Genomic DNA, 22,018 nt, shown 5'->3' with positions numbered 1-22,018 from the left:
CCAAATCACACGGCAGGTCATTAATTCAAGTCCATTGTAAGTCCCAAGGTCAGCAGAGCATGGCAGGCTGCTGAACAACGACACGGCTACATGCAGGGTCCAAACATGCCATAGGCTAGAGACCATTCCTAAAGCTGCTGCTTATATACAGGAAGCAGACCATGTACCCAAAGGCAGCTACTCAGCTGCTCCCAGTAGATTCCACCATGGAGTTGATTGCCAATCTCATCATGGGGAATACTACATCCAGCTGCCCAGGCACTCAACCAGGCCCAGCCAAGTAGACACACAAACATAACCACCACAGTCCCCAACAACACAGAATCATCCAGTTCAAAATGTCAGCAGGAGCCCGAGAACTCGGTGGGAGCCAGATTTTGGAGGTCCTTGTATGTCCTCCACCCCGTCTGTCAGTGTGTCATGCTGTGGTGGCTCACGTGTTGCTGTGATACTGGAAGCTATGCCACCAGTCTTTCAAATACCAGTGGGGTCACCCATGGTGGACAGGCTTCATGGATCTTCTAAACTAAGACACGCTGGGAAGAAGGGCTTGGAGAGCTACTCCCCAAAAGTAGCCAATGAAGACATTATGGATCACAACAGAGCATTGCTCTGGACACGTCATCAGGAGGACATCGTGTTTGGTGAAACAGAGGGCCAATGGCGGCGAGGGACCCTCTGTGAGATGGATTGGGGTAATAGACTTGAATATTCTGCTGATCATGAGGATGACACAGAACCAGGCAGTATTTCCTTCTGTTGTGAAGAAGGTGGCCGTGAGTTGGAGTCGATATGATGACAGCTAGCAACCACTGAGTGCCATGTTGACATTTATGCCCACTTGGCCTTGGGGAGCCATCAGTGGCCCTGTAATGGTGAGATTTCTGTCAGTGGGACAAATTTGTGGACAGGCATCATCTGGTATGCAGCATCAGGTGAGATCAGCTTGGTGGACTGTGCCTGGTGTCCTCTGGCTGGCCACACGCTGCAGGGCACCCTGCATGTCCCGGTTCCGCAATGTGTAGATGGCTGGGTAGAGCAGTGGCGTGAGGTTGATGTAGATGAGCGAGACTAGCTTGTCCTCCTCCAGCGAGCGGCTGTGGAGGGGCCTGGCATACATGGCCGTGGCGCAGCCATAGTGGAGCACAGCCACCGTGAGATGGGACACCACGGTGTTGAAGGCCTTCCGGCGGCCCGCGGCGCCCCCAACGCCCAGGATGACCACCAGCACCCTGGTGTAGGAGAGCAGGATCAGGGCCAGGGGCAGCACCAGCAGCAGCAGGCATGCGGCCAGGAGCACATATTCCTGCAGGTCCCGGTTCCCACAGGCCAGCACCAATACTGCCGGGAGATCACAGAAGACGTGGTTGACCAGGCCACCGTGACAGAAGGGCAGCCGGAATATGGCCATGGTGAGGCCTAAGGCCAGGACAGAGCCGCCGACACAGCAGGAGGCCAACAGGCCCCAGCAGAGCCCTGAGGTCATGAGCTGAGGGTAGTAGAGGGGCTGGCAGATGGCCAGGTAACGGTCCAGCGCCATGGCAGCCAGCAGCAGGCACTCCGAGCCCCCCAGAGCCACGAAGAGGCCCATCTGGGCAGCACAGGTGGAGGCAGCCACGGCCTGGCCCCCAGGAGGCAAGAGGAAGCCAGCCAGCATGCGGGGGGTCAGCACCAGGGTGTAGGCCACCTCGACAGCAGACAGCGCGCCCAGGAAGAAGTACATGGGCGTTTGCAGGGCGGGGTCCACAACAGCCAGGCCCAGGATGAGCAGGTTTCCCGCGAGCGTGGCCAGATAGAGAGGCAGAAGGAGGGCGAACAGGAGCCCCTGGAGCCCCCGGGGCCACCCCGAGAAGCCCAGGATGACGAACTCCTGCGGGCTAGTCCAGTTTGACTCGGGCCAGTGGCTCAGGTTGGCACCTGGGGATGGATGGGGGTGGAGAGGAGCGTCGCGGTGACATACCCCTCCTGAAAGGACAGTAAAACCTGCGAAAGCCAAAACCTCTGTAAGGCAGAAATGTGTCAGAGAAGGAAAAAAATATTTCCCACTAAAATGAGTCATAAAGACATGGTCAGATTGCTCCTGTTGAAGGTGGAAACCTTGCGAGATGTGGAAAAACAAGGCAAGCCTGTCCAGTTCCGGCTCTCACAGGTTTCACTGTGTAAGTCTCTGACCTCTCTGGGGCCCAGGAACCCTACGTCCAGCTTTCTTTGTGCCGTCCCTTGCTCCCCACACTCCCATTCCCCACTATCCCCAGACCAGTACTTTCCATCCCTCATTTCCACAGTCCAGTGTCTTCCAGGAATTCAGGTATCCTGACCCACTGCTCACTCTACCTCTGTCCTCCGGGCCCCAGGTGCTTGCAGGCACCCAGGTGTCCTCACCCTTGCCCTGTCTGCGCACAAGCCACTTCTCTCTGGCATTCTAAGTCCCGTATCATCCATACCTAAGGACCCAGACATTCTGGCTCTGAGCTGTTGAGTGGCTGAACAGCTAGTGTGGGGAAGGATTCCAATTTCTTCAAGACAACGTCTTTATTCAGCGAGCTGCTACTCAGGGGTAGACATGGTGCTTCCTGCAGACAAAATCTCTAGGGTGAAGGGGTTTGGTGGTATTAGAAGCTTTTGTTCTCAGAAGCCCGTCTTACACTTGGACTCCGAGGGGACCTCTATGCTGCAAGACCACTGGCATTCTTCTTCTCACCTGCCCTGGCCTTTGCTTTTTCTACCCTATGACGGACAGTTGCCTTCATGAGTGATGGCACCCACGCCCATGGCTTACAACGCTGAGACAGTTCCTAAATCTGTCTCAACACCCAACTCTTCCTCTTTGCTTGTTGTCAGGTGCTGCCAAGTCTATTCCCACTCATCTCGACCCCATGTGACAGAGTAGAGCTGCCCCATGGGTTTCCTCAACTGTAATCCTCACAGGAGCAGGTCACCAGTCTTTCTCCCACAGAGCGACTGCCAACCTTCCCATCAGCAGCTGAGCCCTTCAGTGTTGTACATCATGGCTCCTTTTCTCTTACCTGAGGACCCATGCGTCTGACTGCCTCCTTGGCATTTCCAGCAACACATCACCAACACTTCTGATTTCATCTGTCCCCGACGAAGTTCATTATCCCCACCCCCACACCTCCCACCACCTGTCTGGGAATCAGGAAATCATTGTAGATTCATGGCTTCTCACGTGCTCTCCAGAATTCTGGGCACCATGTCCTATCACATAGCCCTCATGCCCCCAGGAGTTCTCGTCCTTTCTCTCATGACTGGCACTGGCTCTTGTGTTCTCATCCATGAGTGATGCCAACAGATCCGAAGTGGCTCTCCTGCCTCCTGCCAATCACTTTTCCATGCCACCAACTAGAATGACCTTTCTAGACTACAGCTCTCGGTTCTTTGCTTAAATATTCCTTTTTTTCCCCCATCACCACTATTTATTTCCAAAACTTTCCATCACCATGAACAGAAACTCAGTACAACTCAGCCACAACTTCCCAGAACCCCATCTCCATTGCCCTCGGTGACCTCTGACCCATTTCCATCTCTGTGCAGTCTCCTGTCTCAATATTTCATACAAATGGAACCCTTTTGCGTCTAGCTTCACTCACTTAATGCTTTCAAGGTTCATCTGTGTCATAGCATGTATCAGGACTTCATTTCTGTTAATGGCTGAATAATGTTGCACTAGGAGCTCTGGTAGCGTAGTGCCTAAGGCACTTGACTGCTAACCAGAAGGCTGGCGGTTCAAACCCACCAGCCACTCCTCGGAAGGAAGATGGGGCAATCTACTTCCATAGTGATACTGCCTCAAGGAGGGGTCGCTAGGAGTCGGGTCTGACTTGATGGCACATAACAACGGCAACAACAATGTTGTACTGTGTGGATATGCCACAGTTTACCCATTCTGTCAATGGAAAGTTGGGTTGTTTCCACCTGTTGGCTACTGTAAATGGTGCTGCCAAGAACGCTCATGAACAAGTATTTGTTTGGATCTTTACTTTCAATTCTCTTAGGTATATACCCAGGAGTTGAATTGCTGGGTTATATCGTAATTCTACGCTTTGCTTCTTAAGGAGCTAAATATTCCATCTTTATGTATAGAATTAAGTCCAAGCTTCTTAGTGTGGAATTCAAGGTCCCGGACTCACAATATGACTTCCTTCCACTTTCCCAGACTCGTCCCCATGACGCCCCACACACTCCAGCTGCGGTGACTGACCTCTCCTTCCTGCATACATTACAGCTTTGCACATGCTGTCCCATTTCCCAGAATCCCCATATTATCTACCTGGGAAAGTTCTACTACATCCTCCCAGGCTGAACTCAAATGCGGCATCCTGGGGGAAGGCTCTTGTCCTCCAGTTGTGTTCAGTTGTCGGCCTCTACTTCCACAGTTGTTATGGCAACTCCACTAAACTCAGTTTCCTGGAATCTAAGATTGGAGTCAGATTTGTCTCTGTTGTTTGTGAAATTTTTGTATGTAAAAGAATGGTTAATTAATCCTGATTTCTCCCAAATTTGTGCCTCTTCTCAGTATCTCTGTCACCTTAGACAGCCAGAGACCTCACTCCTTTTCTTTCTGAACTACAACCAGTTGTCCTAACTTCTGTTGGTTTCTGCTTTAAAGTGACTCTTTGTATTTACCGTCAATGCTTCCATTGATCTTGTATGGGGTACATGCCATCAATCATCTTTGGGGTCAGTGGTCTTCCTCAAAACTACCAAGAATCAGATTCATCTCCCCAACCAACCAGCAAAGCGCAATTGCCCTCCCCTTTTCCTTAACTCATCCACCTAACAGATACATTCATCTCCTTCTCCACCTCTTCATGTATTCTAATCCTTAAGACATTCCTCCTTTGAAACCTAACTCCAGCTCACTTTCCCTAAGAGCCTTCCTCGCCTAGGTCGAGTCACTGGTTCAAGGCACTTACATCCCTACCATGGCTGATGTCCATCGATGCCATCAAACTACATGATAGGAGGATGCTCATCTTCCATCCTCACTACATGGTTTCGTGATATTTAGCCAATGGTTCTTTTCCTCACTGGAGGCTGGGAATGCATTGAGGTCATTTCTGTAGAGCACAGACCACCAAGCACTGCCTTGTAAATCAGGAAAGCCCTCTTCAAGCATCTGCTGTATGGTGGTGAGCTGCTCACAAGACATCAGGGTCTAAGTTTGCTCACCTGTAAAATGAGAACGTTGGACTAAGTGCCCTTTAAGGTTTCTTCCACTTTTGATATTTTATGTTTCTAACCCAAATTGTGTTTGTGTTTATGCTTTTATTCCCAGGTAAAGTTGTGTTAAATATATATATATATAGATAGATAGATGATAGATAGATAGATAGATAGGTAGATATAGATATAGACATATCTATATATATATAGAGAGATAGATATATAGATATAGATATAGTGGTGTTTCAAAAGCCCGTAGAGAAGTTTGAAGTCATTGGTTTAATTTAGAATAAACAGAATTAAAATAATGTAGCAAGGGAGATGTTAGGTGAGGCATAACATTGTTGTTATGTCACTGGTCATTGAGTCAGCCTCGACTTACGGTGACAACACGCATAGTAGGGCAGAACGCTGCCCGGTCCTGCCCCAGCCCCGTGAGGCATAGTGAATTGGACCGCCGTGACCCACAGAGTTCTCACAGGCTGATTTTCAGAACTAGATTGCCAGGCCTCTCTTCCTAGTCCATCTTAGTCTGGAAAACTCCACTGAAACCTGTTGAGCCTTTGAGCTACATCAAAGCCTCCATGACACGTGGCTGCCCCTGAGGCGCTTTGGCTGAGGACACCTGCTGGGTTTCTGGGTGGGATTCTCCGGCTGAACCAGGACTGCCCCTGGGCATAATATAGTTGATCTTCCAAGGGCCAAAGTACATATCAAAACAGCTCTCTCCAGGTGAGTCCTTCTGGCTAGACCAATGGGTTTGTGTGAGCGTTCACCTTCACATGTGTGCTCCGGTTACAACACATTCCACCTCATCATTCAACTGCAGCATAGCCTCTGGCATCAGGGACGCTCTGGGGGCTGGCATTAGGTTCTGTCTCCAGTATTGTCTGGGCCTCTGATATGCTGCATGAAGTCACCATGTGACATCCCCTGTCTGGGTCTCTGGTTCCTCAGCTATCCCCGTGGTGAGGGATCCGGATCGGTAGCCCCTGAGGGCACACCAAGATAGAATTTTCCTCTGAGGGTGGCTGGTGGGTTTGAACCACCAACCTTCTGGGTAGCAGTCAAATGCATTAGGCACTACGCCACCAGAACTCCCCATATTCCTTTGTTACTCTTGGAGCCCATAAGGTGCAGGGGAACAAACAGGGGTTTGGGGTTCCCACACACCTGGGTTTACATCTCAGCTCTTTCACTTACTAGCCGTGAAAGCTGGGGTGTGTGTGTTTAACCCTTTTCAAGCATCAGTGGCAGGCTCCACCCCACAGGATTGTTTTAACATTAACAGAAACAATGCACAGAACCCATCAGGCATAGCGGTCCGTGCATACAGGAAGCATGATTGAACAAAAACTATCAAATGTCAACGTAGGCTTCGTCTTGCACCTTGCTTCCCGCTCCCCACGAACTCATGCCAGTGTACCACAGCTGGGAGTGCAGAGCGGCAGATGTATCTGCAGAGATTCCATAATCAGGGGTACAGGAGGCGGGAAGGAACGCACGGCTCGGGGTCAGAGCATGTGGACACCTGTATTTCCTTTATTAGCCAGGACGCTAAAGGACCAGCATGCCTGTGAGATGCCAGCCTCATTCCCCACTTCCAGCTCTTCCTCAAGGCACTCCCGGACAAACGGACAAATGCCCAGAGAGACTGATGCTTCCTCTAAACCACCCTTTGTCTTGGTCACCTAATGTTGCTGTAACAGAAATTCCATAAATGGACGGCTTTAACAAAGAGGCTTATCTCCTCTCTAGGAGGCCAGAAGTCCGGATTCAAGGAGCAGGCTCTGAGCTCTCTCTCTCTGTCGGCTCTGGAGGAAGGTCCCTGTCTCTTTGAGCGTCTGCTCCTGAAATCTCTGTGTGGTTCAGCATCTCTCTTCCCCCAACTCCGGTTCCTTAATCTCCTCCTTTTTTATTTCATAAGAAATGGACTCAAGACACACCCTACACTATTCCTGCCTTGTTAACAAAACAAAGACAACTCATTCCCAAACGGGGTTATAACCACATAGATAGGATTTACAACACACAAATTTTGGGGGACACGGTTCAATCCATAACACCTTCGCTGCCAATATCCCCATAAACTCAAACTCACCGCCATTGAATTGATTCCAACTCACAGCAACCCGCATTGAGTTTCTGAGGCAGTACTTTACGGAAAAAGGTTGCCCCATTTTCCTTCCGCGGCACGGCTGGCGGGTTTGAACCGCCAACCTTCTGGTTAGCAGTCAAATGCATTAGGCACTCTGCCACCAGAGCTCCCCATAATCCCTCTAAACACCGACGGAGAGAACAGAATCGGAACAACTGCCACTGTGGCTATTCCTAGGCCTGCCATCTCCTGAGCCCTTACAATGTGCAGACAGACATCTAAGCACTCTCAGGCAGTGTCTGTTAATCTTTGCAAGACCACTATGAAGTGGACACTGTTAGCAATTTACTGATGAGGAAATGGAAGCTTGGAGAGATGGGTTTGTTACAGGCCACAGAGCTCCCCCTGAGCTAGGATTTGTCCCACCTCTGACTGCTCTTAAAGTCTCTCCTCTTTTGTAGGGGGCACTCTCTTCTCCGTGTCTCTTATCTGTTTGTTTTCCCCACACAAACAAGGGAAAGAGAGTAAAGGGACGAGAAGAAGCTGACTCGGAGGCACACGTGTTAAGGCGTGCAGAGCCAAGATGAAGCACAGAACCAGAAACAGGCAGAGGTGAGCCCGCTCGAGACAGAAGCAGACAGAGCAAGACTAAAGCCGTGCACCTCTGGGAGAGCAACTCCAGCTCAAGTGAGTGACCAGACTCTGGGAGGCGAGAGAGAGAGACAGAGAGAGGGAATGGAAGAGGGGCTGGAGGAGAAGCAGCCGTAGCAGCAGCGGCAAGAGGAAAGAGAGGACAGATGAACCCCCCATACACATGATTTGAGAAAGCCATGCTCATTCCATCAAACTCAAGCGTCCCACCAGCCTCCTGGACGCCGGACTCCCTCCTCCCAGGGTTTCTTCTCTACTTCTGACAGGAATTTCGGTTGGTGGATTCCAGCAAGGGCTTTGAAATCAGTCCCTGGCACTCACCTCACAAGAAGCCATCTTCCATGGCCTCCTCCATGGCCTCCCTGTTGAAAGGCCAGCATACTTAAAATTCACCCGTTGGCAAGATCCAAGCTCAGGGCCACCAGACTCTGAACACGAGCCCTCTCTACCGCTGAGCTCCCCGGTTGGCAAAGCCCACTTCCCACCTTGCTATCATGGAATTTAAGTCCCGGCAATGACTTTGGAAACAGGGAGAGATCAAGTCTCCGTTGAGGATAAGCTGACTTGGATTCCTATATGGACACACCATGCCTTCTGTTCTCCCCTTCAACATCCTCTGCCTCACTAGTCACTCACAGCTCACACAACATGATATGCCATGACCACTCATTTCTCCCTGACCTTACACATGTCTCCAAAATCAGACTGTCTTTTCCCTACCTGGAAATATACTCATTCTTCAAGACTGAGAGCAAAGGTCAACTCCTCTGTAAAGAAAAATGAGGTAGCAGGCAGATTATAGAGGATTTTGTAGGAAAAGGAGGAGTGGAAGGGCTCTGCCACGCCTTTCCTCCTTCCTTCCCCTGATTCCCCAACTTCTGCTCCCAGGGACTCTCAACAAAAGAAGAGTTACTTAATAGGTTTCCCAGGACCCACTTAAAAGATAAGGCTTGATCTGAAGCCCCAGAGCCTTGTTAGTGATCTTCTCTCCCTGTGGTGGTTCCAAAGGAACTTGGTGGTCTCAGAAGAGCACAGGCTGGGAGATCTGGATTGGGATATCCTGGGAGAGTCGGAAACTTCTGGGCCAAGGGGATAGGTGGCCACCTCCCTGAGGTGGGAAACAAATAGTCTGCTGTAAGAGCTGGGGCAAACTTGAGCCCAGGGGGAGGGTGCAGCCCAAAGCAGTTGATAGCCAACTCTCTAGAGAAAGTTACTGCTGTCTCCACATTTCCCTGAAGTTTGAACCAAGGATTTGGTGGAAACGAACAATTTCAGATGGATTGACGGGGAGCAGGGTTCTTCACCTTTGTCTTCGTCTTCCTTCATCATAATCACCAATCATCATCATCATTGGAAACCACTCAAAAGTGCTAAACAACAAAACTCACCAACACAGACGTTTTGTGTTCTCATTGTCCATTTGCAGGGAAAATTATATCATTGTGAAATATGTGATTTTTGTATCCTGCTGTTTCCATGTAATATTATATACATTTCATGCTGCTTTGTTCTTATCTATTCCCAGTGTAATTTCATTTATTTTTAAAAATATGAAATACATGATTCAGAATTCAAAAAGGACAAAATGTTGTATCTCCCAAGAACTGTCTCCAAACTCACCCAGAGGCAACAAATTTTATCAAGTCCTTATTTTTCTTTAGAGATATTACATATGTATGTGTTGCTAGTTTCAATTTACAAAATATCAGTAATTCTTCTTTCATTTATCTTGGAAATTATCTTGGAAATCATATCAACATTCTTTAGTTTATTTAACAAACACTTACATAGTGTTTACTATCTACCAGACATTGTTCTAAACAATAGGGAAATATTAGCCCATTCACTCCTCACAATAATCCTATTGTATAGGTGCTATTATCACCACTAAGGCACAAAGATGTTCAATAACGTGCCTAGGGGAGAGAAAGACAAGTGAACCGACTGTAAGGTCATTATACTATATGTGAATTTGTATAATATCATATGAAGGGAGTTTGTGATAAATGAAATATTTATACTATAAACCTTAAAGTAAACGGTAAAAACAGAATAATTATAGCTAATAAGGTAACAACTGAACAAATAGTATTATAAAAATACTCAATTACCTCAAAAGAAGGCAAAAAGTATAAAAAAGGGGGAAAAGAATAGATGGGGAAAATAGAAGACAGCTCAAAAAGTGATAGATTTAAGCCCAACAACATCAAAAATCACATTAAATGTGAATGACCTAAATACCCCCATGAAAAGGCCATGCACCTCAAGCAGACACAAGTAAGTGGAAAGAGAAAGAATAAAAAAGATACATCATGCTAGCACAAATAAAAAGAAAGCAAGAGTGGCTATTTTATCAGAAAAAAGTGTATTTCAGAGTAAAGAATGTTGTTAGATACCATGCAGTTGGCTCCAACTTACAGCAACCCTGTGTCCAACAGGACAAAACACTGCCCACGGCCTGTGCCAGCCTCACAACTGTTGCTATGCACGATCATATTGCTGTAAGCACTGTGTCAATACATCTCACTGCGGGTCTTCCTATTTTTTGATGACTCTCTACTTTCCCAAGCATTGTGTCCTTCTCCAGGGACTGGTCCATGATAAAATGTCCAAAGTACATGAGACAAAGTACCATCCTCACCTCTAAGGAGCATTCGGGCTGTACTTCTTCCAGGATAGATTTGTTCATCCTTCTGGCAGTCCTCGGTATGTTCAATAATCTACACCAGTGCCACAGTTCAAATGCATCCATTGTGCTTTGGTCTTCCTTGGTTATTGTCCATTTTTTTTTCATGCATATGAAGTGACTGAAAATACCATGGCTTGGGTCAGGCACGTCTTAGTCCTCAAAGTGACGTTTTTGCTTTTTAATGTTTAAAGAAGTCTTTTGCACCAGATGTGCCCAATGCCTCATACGGTTTGATTTCTTGACTGCTGCATCCATGGGCATTGATTGTGGATCCAAGTAAAATGAAGTCCTTGACAATTTTGAATTTTCTCCATTCCTCAGGATGGTGCTTATTGGTCCAGTTGTGAGGATTTTGTTTTCTTCATTTAGTAGTGTGACCCATACTGAAGGCTGTATGTAGTCTTTGCTCTTCATCAGTAAGTGCTTTAAGTCCTCTTTGCTTCCAGCAGGCAACATTTTGTGTGTGTGTGTGTGTGTGTGTGTGATGTGGATGAAAGTTGACAGAGCACAGTTATTTTTCATTCAACAGTTCATGCACATTTTGTTTCAATCTCCACAATGTAACAGCTTTTTTCCCAATTCCTCTCTGTGGTTACCTTTCTCCTGTGTCCTTCTTTCCTGTCATTCATGTTCCTTGAGCTGTCTCCCTGTGCAAATGCTGGCCTTCTGATCGCCCATGGTTGATTGCTCTAAGGAGTGTACCTACCTGGTGTAATTGCTCACCTCATAGGTCTGTCTATTGTTTGGCTGGATGTGAAGCTATGCGAGTGAGTGCAATTCTAGGGCTGAAGGGGAACCAGGGGCCACAGCCTTGGGGGTTTCACCAGTCTCTTATCAGATCAGTAAACATGCTCCTTTTAATGATTTTGAGTTTTGTTCCACATTTTTTCTCCCACTCTATTCAGGATCTCCAATTTTGATCCCTTTCTGGGTGGTTGGCAGTGGTAGCCAAGACACCATCTGGTTCTTCTGGTCTCAGGATCACGTAGGCTGAAGTTCCCATGGTCCACTAGTCCCTTGGACTAATTGTTTCCATGCATCTTTGATTTCTCCACTCTTCTTTCCTCCTGACAAGAAGAGAACAATTGTTGCATCTAGATGGCCACTTGCAAACTTTTAAGACCTCAGTCACTACTCACCAACGTAGGACACAGAACAATGTTTTTGTGTAGTATGTTGTGCCAATTGAGCTTCAGCAAGCAATATGCTGTCACCTGCATATCACAGGTTGTTAATGAGTGTTCTTCTAATCCTGATGTCATGTTCTTTTTCATCTAGACCAGCTTCTTGGATTATTCACTCAGCATACAGACTGATTAAGTATAGTGAAAGGATACAAATCTGACACAACATCTTTCCTGATTTTAAACCACATAGTATCCCCTTGTTCTGTTTGAATGACTGCCTCTTAATCTATATACTTATTCCTCATGAGCACAGTTAAGTGTTCTGGAATTCTCATTCTTTGTCATGTATTCCATATTTGTTATGATCCACACAGTCTAATGCCTTTGCACACTCATTAAAACACAGGAAAGCATCTTCATGGTATTCTTTGCTTTCAGCCAAGATTATTCTGACATCAGCAATGATATCCTTTGTTCCACTTCCTCTGCTGAATTTGGCTTGAATATCTGGCAGTTCCCTGTCAACGTACTGCTACGATTGTTTTTTAATTCTCTTCAGCAAAATTTTATTTACGTGTGATATTAATGATACTGTTTGATAATTTCCACATTTTGCTGGACTACTGTTCTTTGGAATGAGCACAAATACAGATTTTTCCAGTCAGTTTGCTAAGAAGATGTCTTTCAAATTTCTGGCACAGATGAGTGAGCACTTTCAGTGTAGCAGCTGTTTGCTGAAACATCTTAACTGGTATCTGGTAATCCTGGAAACTTGTTTTTCTCCAATGCCCTCAGTGCAGCTTGGATCTCTTCCTTTAATACCATTGGTTCTTGATCATATGCTACCTCATTAAATGGTTGAACACTGACCAATTCTTTTTGGTACAGAGACTCTGTGTACTCCTTCCATCTTCTTTTGATGCTTCCTGCATTATTCAATATTTTGCCCATAGAATGCTTCAATACTGCAACTTGAGGCTTGAATTTCCTTCTTCAGTTCTTTCAGCTTGAGAAATGCTGAGCATGTTCTTCCCCTTTGATTTTCCATCTCCAGGTCTCTGTACATTTCATTACTACTTTGTGTTCTCAAGCTGCCCTTTGAAATATTTTGTTTAGCTCTTTTACTTCATAATTTCTTCCATTTGCTTTAGCTACTCTACATTCAAAAGCAAGTTTGAGAGGATAATTTCTTAATAATAATGGGTTCAATTAATCACAAAGACATGACAACCCTAAACATGTATGTGCCTAATAACAGAGTTTCAGAATACATAAAGCAAAAACTGATCTTTAAGGAAAAATAGAGAAGTTCACAATCATGGTTGGAGACTTCAGTGCCTTTCAATAAAATATTTGGCAGAACAAGCAGACAGAAAATCAGCAAAGATATTGAAGATTTGAAAAACACTATCAAAAGCTTGACCTGATGTTTACTGAAAATATTCTTTTTAAGTGCACACAGAAAATTTACCAAGATAAATCACTCAATTAATCATGAAAAAAAAAATCTCGATAAATTTAAAGGTATTCAAATTATACAAGGTATGTACTCTGAGTATAATTGAATTTGTAAATCAATAACAGATGTTTTGAAAAATAGCCAAATTAAGTAATACATTTAAATAAACCATGGGTCAAAAAGAAATTAAAAGGGACGCACCTGTGGCTTCCAACCAAACAAAAGAAAGGCATATGCATTGAACATTTACCTGAGGTAGATATATTCCTTGGAGAGAACAATCATGGGAGAAAGAAGGGCTGTGTCTGGCACAGGGAGACAGCTCAGGGGGCAGGAGGGTATGGAGGGAAGGACACAGGGAAGAGGTAACTATGGGGAGGAAGTGGGAGGGGAGCTGTTGCATTGTGGTAAATTGTGGTCAATGTCATGAAAGAAAGTGTATGTGAGCTGCTGTAAGGAAAGTGAATTTACTCTGTAAATTTTCACCCAAATCACAATTAAAAAAACAATAAGAAGAAATTAAAAGGGAAATCAGGAAGTATTTTGAACTCAATGAAAACAAAAACACAACATATTAAAAAATCTGTGTGGTGCTGCAAAGCAGTGTTTAGAGCCGAGATCAGGAATGATTTTTTTTTAAAGGACCAGGTAGGTAACATGTCACACTTTGCAATCTGGGAGGCAAAATGGAGGACATTATGTAGATATTTACATAACGAAAGAGAAAACTCACAGACATTTTATTGAAATTATAAGTATAATAATTACAAAAATCACAATTTTTTGGTAATACATGTCAACTAATGAGAAAACTGGCATCCCATTGTGGAGAGGGTAACATTACACTCAACTGGAATTCAAAGATAGTGCTCCCTTATTATCAAAATTTATTGTGAATGTTCATCTTTTAAGGCTACTCTGTAATGAGATTTTACTATTTCATCTCTGAAAATATCTTTTCACACAACTCGGTATTGTGTGATATTGGTTATCAATGAACATATGACTTTGTCTTTTGAAAACTGTATTGAAAATTGTTGCTGTTGTTGTGTGCCGTCGAGTCAAACCCAACTCATAGCGACCCCTCCTTGGGTTTCCGAGGCAGTATCACTACAGAAGTAGGATTGCCCAACCTTCCTTCCGAGGAGTGGCTGGTGGGTTTGAACTGCCAGCCGTCTGGTTAGCAGGCAAGTGTCTTAGCCACTATGCTACCAGAGCTCCTAGTATTGAAAATATACACACCAAAACATCCTCCAATCCAACACTTTCCACTTATAAAATTCAGTAACATTAATTCTTCATACTGTGTAACCATTATCAATGTTGTCGTTGTTGTTATGTGCCGTCGAGTCGGCCCCGACTCATAGCGACCCCTCCTTGGGTTTCCGAGGCAGTATCACTATGGAAGTAGGATTGCCCAACCTTCCTTCCGAGGAGTGGCTGGTGGGTTTGAACCACCAGCCGTCTGGTTAGCAGGCAAGTGTCTTAGCCACTATGCTACCAGAGCTCCCATTAGCAATATCCTTTTCTAAATTATTCCACCACCTTTAACATAAACTAACAGCATAGTATCTTGAGCATTTTCCACTTTGGAAGACATTTAAAGAATTCTGTTAGATTCTTCTCTCAATACTTGCCATTAAGTATGTCATTAAATTGCAGATTAATCACCTTCAATCAAAGGTTATATGAGAGCTTCCCAACTGCATGGTTAAGTGGATTTTGAAAGATGAAAATTCATTTTGCACTTGCATCAAGTTCTGGAAAACAGTGCTAAAAATGTACTTTGCACTGGAAAAGTGTATTTGCTGCCTATTTACTTGGAAATAGACATCCGTTTCTTGTTTGAGCTTTGACGGGCAAAGCACGTGTAGAAGGAAGTCGGACACTTCTTGTGATTCAAACAAGGGTAGCTGTCACAGAAGTGACTTTACTGCAGAACGAGCTTCATGTATAATCACGTTTGCCTTGCAGTTTTAAATCGAATTTAAGCAATATCAAATTGGCAGCAAAAGCTCATTTCCAAACCCATCTCGTGTTTGCTAACAGTATTTGAGGGTGGCTCTAAATCAGAAATCTGGGACTGGTGCCGAAAGGAAACAACCCTGCTCTATGTAATAAAGACCTTTATTTCTAAACTGGGCTAGGTTGGGACTGCTCTGGGTACAGGCCTGTCCCCAGCCTCATCTCCAACCTGCAGCCTCGGGGGCTGGCGAGGAGCCTGGAGAGTTTGGGAGTGGGGTGGAGAAAACACCAGTGCCCCCTGCTGGCGGCCTGCAGCCGTTGACGCTTCCGTCTGGGCCACGGGCGTCCTCCTGGGACCCAGGGCTGCACCGCGGTGGCAGCCACGTCACGACCCGAGGGCACAGCCAGAGCGGGGCCTCTGGTTTGAGGCCGCCCACGGCCCTCCTCGGTCTCCTCCAGTTTGGGCATCTGGCGAGAGGTACAGGCACAGGTTAGATTCCGGGAGGGGGACTTCCAGCTAGGGTGGGTGCTGGTACCCAGCCAGGAGCCCTGACCTCCACTGTGGTGTTCCGGGGCAGGCCCTGAAGTCCAGGGCCAGAGAGTAGGCTGTCCCTGGCCTCCCCCCTCCATCATCTGACCCTCGGGGCCCAACCCACCCACCCTGCCTCCCACTCTGTCCCGGTCCTCATCTAGGTCGCTGTCCCTGTTCCGTTCCACCTCCCCTTACGCCGACCCCGGCCCACCCAGTGTCCGCCCCGCGGCTCCCCCGCGCCTTTCTGCCCTCCTCTCTGCCCCCACCTGTCTCCCTCTTCCTACCTGTCCCTTTGGCTCCTGTTTGTTCCCCAGGCCTCCGTCTGACCCTCGTCCACCTCCACCCCCCCCCCAGCCCCGCCGCCTTAGAAGATGGCGGTTGAGACCTTGGAGCAGGCTCTGGAGGTCTTCCTGGGTCCTAGCGTCCGGGCCGGGCGCAGCGCTGGCGGTGGGTACCCGGGTGACAGGCAGCAGCAGCAGCAGCAGCAGCAGCGACGGCCACATGGCCAGGCAAGCAGGGCAGCGGGCTGGCAGGGGCCGGGGGTCAGACCACACCTCCGCTGGGCCCCCATCTCCCTGAACCCGGTGCACTCATTCCCCGCCTCCACCCCCGAGACCAGCCGATGCCCCCAGACCACCTGCACGCCCTTATCCCTTTCTGCTCCGCCCAGTCTTGGGGCCAGGCCCCAGCCGTGCTTCATGCCCAGGCCTAGGCGCATCTTCACCTTGTCTTCCGGGTGCCTCTCGAGTCAGCCCACAGCCTGGTCTTCGGCTTCCGCCTCCCAATATACCGGTAAATCGAAACCGCCGGCTTCTCCAGCCACAGCCACGCCCACCCCTCGCGTCGATGACCACGCCCCTAGAGACACAGCCACGCCCCCATCCTTTAGCCCACCAGTTGCAGCCCCACTGAAAGACCACGCCCCCTGAGTCAGAGCCACACCTTGTCTTCGTTTAGCGCTTCCCTAGAGCCCAAATGCTAACTAACCAAAAGACTGACTCCACAGCCACTCCCCAGAAGGAAGATGGGGCACTGTACCGCCTCGGAAACCCAGTGGGAGTCGCTATGAGTCTGAACCGAGTGCATGGCAGTGAGCTGTTTTTATAAGAGCCCAAATCGGTAACCACTCCCCCACAGCAACAACCATTCCTCTACGTGGAGCTCTGGTAGCTAGTGCCTAAGGCACTTGACTGCTAACCAGAAGGCTGGCAGTTCAAACCCATCAGCCACTCCTCGGAATATGGGGCAATCTACTTCAGCAGTGATACTGCCTCGGAAACCCAAGGAGGGGTCGCTATCAATTGAGTCAGACTCGGGCGCACAGAACAACTTGTTGAGCAAGTCTTGGAGACCCAACATGGTCTTGCTTCTTTGATCTTGGTCCTTGCATCGAAGCCCCCAGCATTGAGCCAGCACCTGGGCCAAACCTTTGCTGCCCTACACTGGAACCCTCAAACCCTCAGCCCGGAACAAGTGTCTGGGAGAATTCTGCTGCAAAATAGAGCTACTGGAAATCATACACCTATTAGAAAATCCAGAAACAATGGCACCATGAAATGCTATGGAGGTGTTTGGTGGACGCAGAAATACTGAATCTCAGATAGTTAACTGAAAGCAAGCAAACCGTGATACACAGTACCATAGGCAGCAAGGTGGAATAATGTAATGGTTGATGACTTAGGCTGTGGAATCAAGAGACCTGGGTCTGAACCAAGAATCCACTTAAATCAAGAACATATGTGGAAGTAAAACCCAAAAGTTAAGGAAAGAGGCAGTGGGACCTAGTGTTCAACAAAAGATGATCATATATGACAACAAAAACTCAAGCAAAGACAAAATAGGTAAATGAGACTTCATAAAAAGTAAATAGCTTTTGTTTCTCAAAGGACTTTATCAACAAAGTGCAAAGACAACCCACAGATTGGAAGAAAATTTTTGGAGCCATATATATGGACTAAATGTCCAAAACCTTAACAAAAAGACAAAACACCACAATGAAAAAGTAGGCTAAGAATTTGGACGGTTCATCGGAGGCCATTCAAATGGCCAAAAGGTCATGAAAACATGCTCAACATCCTTGGCCACTGACGTTGTCCGTTGTCCTCCTGTTAAATCCAACTCATGGCAACTCCAAGTGTGCAGAGTTCGGCTCCTCCATATGTTTTCAAGGCTGTGACCTTTTAAACGCAAATTTAAAAAACAGGCCTGGGACATCTGAGTGGGTCTGAACCACCAACATTCCAACTAGTAGTTGAACACGTAAAAATTAGCACCACCCACGGAAATTTCCCGAGGAAATGGTAGATACACAAATTCTTCCAGCAAGGAATGAGAAAGGACAATTAAGTAATTAACCCGAAATGTCTGTAAGAAAGTTTTACTTTCTTCCAAAATGCTGGAAATAAAACGCAGTGCACAATGACACACTCTCACATCACAAAGAAGTACCGGTACAAATTCCAAATTTCACAGTACTGACATGCTGCACAGACTTAGGGATTAAAAAACAAGTCGTATGAGAGTTGGGATATTTTATATAGGTCACTTTTATTGAAGAGTAGTACAATTGTTCTCTCTTATTCAAATAGACTTAACAATTCCAAATTACCTATGCAGTTTATGAAAATAGTACTTTTAAACATTTTTACTCAGGTACAGCTGTAATTTTACAAAAATCACTGGCTTCTCTATGAGGAGGCATTCACTAAAAACCCATTTTATATGCCTCTAAAGAGTAGAAAAGTATGCATTATGCATTCTGAATACTCAAATAACGTATTGTTTTTTAAAAAACAAATTATTAAAATCCAAACTTGCATAGAATTTTGATTGTATTTGGAAAATGTCAAGAATTGCCATGTATGTATTTAATGGTAGCTACTGTTCTCAACTCCTGACTTTTAAAACTTTTTATATAATGTTTATTCACAGTTGCTATTTTCTAATATCTTTCCTATATGCAAGGAGCTCTGGTGATGCAGTGTTTTAAGCATTTGGCTGCTAACCAAAAGATTGATGGTTCAAACCCACCAAGTTGCTCCATGGGAGAAAGAGATGGCAGTCTGCTTCCATAAAGACTGACAGCCTTGGAAACCCTGTAGGCAATTCTACTCTGTCCTATAGGGCACTATCAATCAGAATCAACTCATTTCTGTTTTTCCTATAAGCATTTGATTTTACCTGTAAAATATGGCTTTTAGTGTAACAATTTCCAAGAGAATATATTTCTCCACATTCATTACATGACAGATGTTGTCTTGGCATGATTCCCTGATATGTAGTACAATTAGAATCCAAAATAAACATTTATAAAATTTAATACTTATATAAATGGTCTAGTGTGCAATGAGTTACAGAAATGCTGAATGCTTTTCTTGTTTTATTGGGGATATTTCTCTGTAAAAATTCAGGTTAAAATGAATCTGATGCCTAAACGTTTTTCCTCATTCACGAGACTGGCAGGAGTCTCTTGCCTGCAGAACTTCTCAGATGGACACTGACACTGGACTTCCTAGTTGATTTCCCATGTTCATTACATTCTAAGAATTTGCTGTCATGAGATCCGGGCTTCAGAGGAGGTTCTCCACATCAAGTCCGTTCCTCTTCCCTCTGTTATGGATTCTCTGATGGCTGTTGAAGGCTGACCTGTGGTGGAATTTTTTCCCACACTCACTACATTCATAGGGTTTCTCTCCTGAATGAGTTCTGTAATGTACAGTGAGGTACGATTTCTGAGAAAAGACTTTCCCACATTCATTGCACTCATAAGGTTTCTCCCCTGAATGGCTTCTATAGTGCACAGTGAGGTTTGACATTCGAGAGAAGACTTTCCCACACTTACTACATTCATAAGGTTTCTCTCCTGAATGAATTCTATGATGGATAGTGAGATATGACTTCTGAGAGAAGAATTTTCCACATTCGTAACACTCATAAGGTTTCTCCCCTGTGTGTACTCTTTGATGTCTAAAGAGAGATGAATTATGGGAGAAAGTTTTCCCGCATTCCCTACAACCATAGGGTTTTTCCTCCGAATGACTTCTATAATGTTCAGTGTAGTATGACAAATCAGAGAATAACTTTCCACATATATTACATGCATAGGATTTCTCCCCTTTTGGGAGTAACTGATGTCCATTAAAGGCTGAGTTTTCAAGGAAGGTTTTCCCACATTCATTACATTCATAGAGTTTCTCTCCTAAGTGAGTTGTGTGATTACTGAGGTTTGAGAACTGAGCCAACTTCCCACATTCATGACATTCGTGGAATTTGTCTTCTGTGTGTACTTTCCGATGCCTAATAAAGGCTGAATTTAAGTTGAAGGTTTTGCCACATTCATTACATTCATAGGGCTTCTCTTCCAAATGACTTCTATAATGTATAGTTAGGTATGACACCCGAGAAAAGAATTTTCCACATTCACTACACTGATAGGGCTTCTCCCCTGTGTGTGTCCTCTGGTGTGTAATAAGGGTGGATTTCCGGTAGTATGACTTTCCACACTCATTACATTTATAAAGTTTCTCTCCTGTGTGAGTTCTCTGATGATCACTGAGCGCTGACTTGCGTGAGAAGGATTTCCCACACTCGTTACATGGATAGGGTCTTTCTCCAGAATGATTTCTCTGGTGTAGAGTGAGATGTGTCTTTTGGCAAAAGGTTTTCCCACATTCATTACATTCATAGGGCTTCTCCCCTGAATGAGTTCTCTGATGTTGAGTGAGGTGTAACTTCTGACAAAAAGTTTTCCCACATTCATTACATTTATAGGGCTTCTCCTCTAAGTGTGATCTCCGATGTACAGTAAGGGTTCCCTTTTGGCTAAAGGATTTCCCACATACATTACATGCATAAGGTTTCTCTCCTGTGTGAGCTCTCTGATGTATAATGAATTTTGACTTTTTACAGAAGGATTTTCCACATTCACTGCATTCATAGGGCTTCATTTCCATTCGTGATCTATGATATACATTGAAATTTGACATCTGGATGAAGTCTGGACCAGAATCATTCCAATCATAGGGCTTCTCCCCTATATATGTGCTCTTATGAGTAATGAAAACAGCTTCATTTTTTAAGGCTTCCATACATTCATTATATTCAAAGGGTTTCTCCAAAATATTAATTTTCTGAAGAATACTTTCTGTATTTTGAGAATAGGCTTCTCCACTTTTACTAAATTCATAGGGTTTCTCTCCATGTGTTTTCCCACATTCATTACACTCCTCAGGTTTCTTTCTTGCATAGCTTCCATCACTAATAATTAATTCTGATAGAGATTCTAAACTCTTTCCACATGAAACACAACTATGAGATGCTATGCTTGAAGGAAGAAGATTTGTTTCCACATTATAAGTTTTATGAAATGTATTCTCACGCTCTTCAATCAAGGATCTATTATCCAAGGATACCGTTTGCCTTGATTGTCTGTCTTCATTTCCTTGGATTTTTTCTATCACGTCATCAACTTTCCAAACTTCTTCTAGAAAAGGAATAAAATTAAACAAACCTAGTGAATCTTTGTGAACACACAAAATACAGAATGGGAGTAGTACTCAACATGCCCTGTTTGTAGGGCTCATTCTAGTATTAGGGTCAATCCCCACAAGTAAAAATCATCACGTTTCCTTTCCTTGATTTGTAATATAACATACACACACACACATGCAGAGGTGGGGAAAAGGGATGAGGGTGGGCTAGGACTCAGTGGTAGAAAGGGAGAGTAAATTCACAATGAACACAAGTACCTCTGTTACTTTACAAATACTTTATTCAAAACTTAGATAGAAAACATAAAATAAATCCACGAAATGAGCAGAGGACAAAGTCAATGAAAGAGTGCCAGATTCAGGCAGATGGGGGGATTCATAGTAAACGTGGTCAGTGGGAGAGCGAGAACAATTATTGGATGGATGTTCAAAGGAAATACTCCAGTATAAGTTAAATCTGAACAAGTAGATTACAATTTCTTTATAGGAACTTGCAAGATTATCACCACATACCAAGGTTACTAGAGTAACATCATCACCAGTTTAGATCCTTCCAAAAGCTTTACTTCTTTTCCATTCTGCACATAAATCTAAACAAACACTCTGAAAGCTCCAGCTTCTACATGTTTAGAGAAATAGTCCTGTAACCATGGGTCAAAGTTTCTAGCCCTGATTCACATTCACCTGGGAGAAGAGATCTAAGTATATGAGTATCTAAAGGAAATATAAGATAGAAAAAAGTCTAGCTCAGTGTTCCTACCAGAGTGGCTGGTGGGTTTAAAATGCCAGCCTTCTTGCTAGCAGTCAAAAAATGTCTCAAGCAC

The 22,018-nt window shown here is 45.2% G+C and overlaps 2 protein-coding genes across 2 annotated transcripts; both read right to left on the bottom strand.

Moving 5' to 3' along the window:
* Positions 1-931: 931 nt before the first annotated feature.
* Positions 932-16,208, bottom strand: LOC103198615 (olfactory receptor 10AC1-like). Its single transcript, XM_007942796.1, has 3 exons — positions 15,990-16,208; positions 15,518-15,641; positions 932-1,917 (listed from the first exon to the last, which is right to left on the bottom strand). Exons 1-3 carry the CDS (start codon positions 16,206-16,208, stop codon positions 932-934), a joined length of 1,329 nt encoding a protein of 442 aa, XP_007940987.1.
* A 3,066-nt stretch (positions 16,209-19,274) lies between these two features.
* Positions 19,275-20,657, bottom strand: RBAK (RB associated KRAB zinc finger). The gene is made up of 2 exons (XM_042781128.1): positions 20,002-20,657; positions 19,275-19,671 (listed from the first exon to the last, which is right to left on the bottom strand). Exons 1-2 carry the CDS (start codon positions 20,655-20,657, stop codon positions 19,275-19,277), a joined length of 1,053 nt encoding a protein of 350 aa, XP_042637062.1.
* Positions 20,658-22,018: the final 1,361 nt, after the last annotated feature.

The sequence above is a fragment of the Orycteropus afer genome, unplaced genomic scaffold (genome assembly GCF_000298275.1).
Source record: "Orycteropus afer afer isolate SDZICR_OR568_19922 unplaced genomic scaffold, OryAfe1.0 scaffold00006, whole genome shotgun sequence".
In the NCBI taxonomy this organism is placed as follows: Eukaryota; Metazoa; Chordata; class Mammalia; order Tubulidentata; family Orycteropodidae; genus Orycteropus; species Orycteropus afer.
This window is presented reverse-complemented; position numbering and strand designations above follow the sequence as displayed.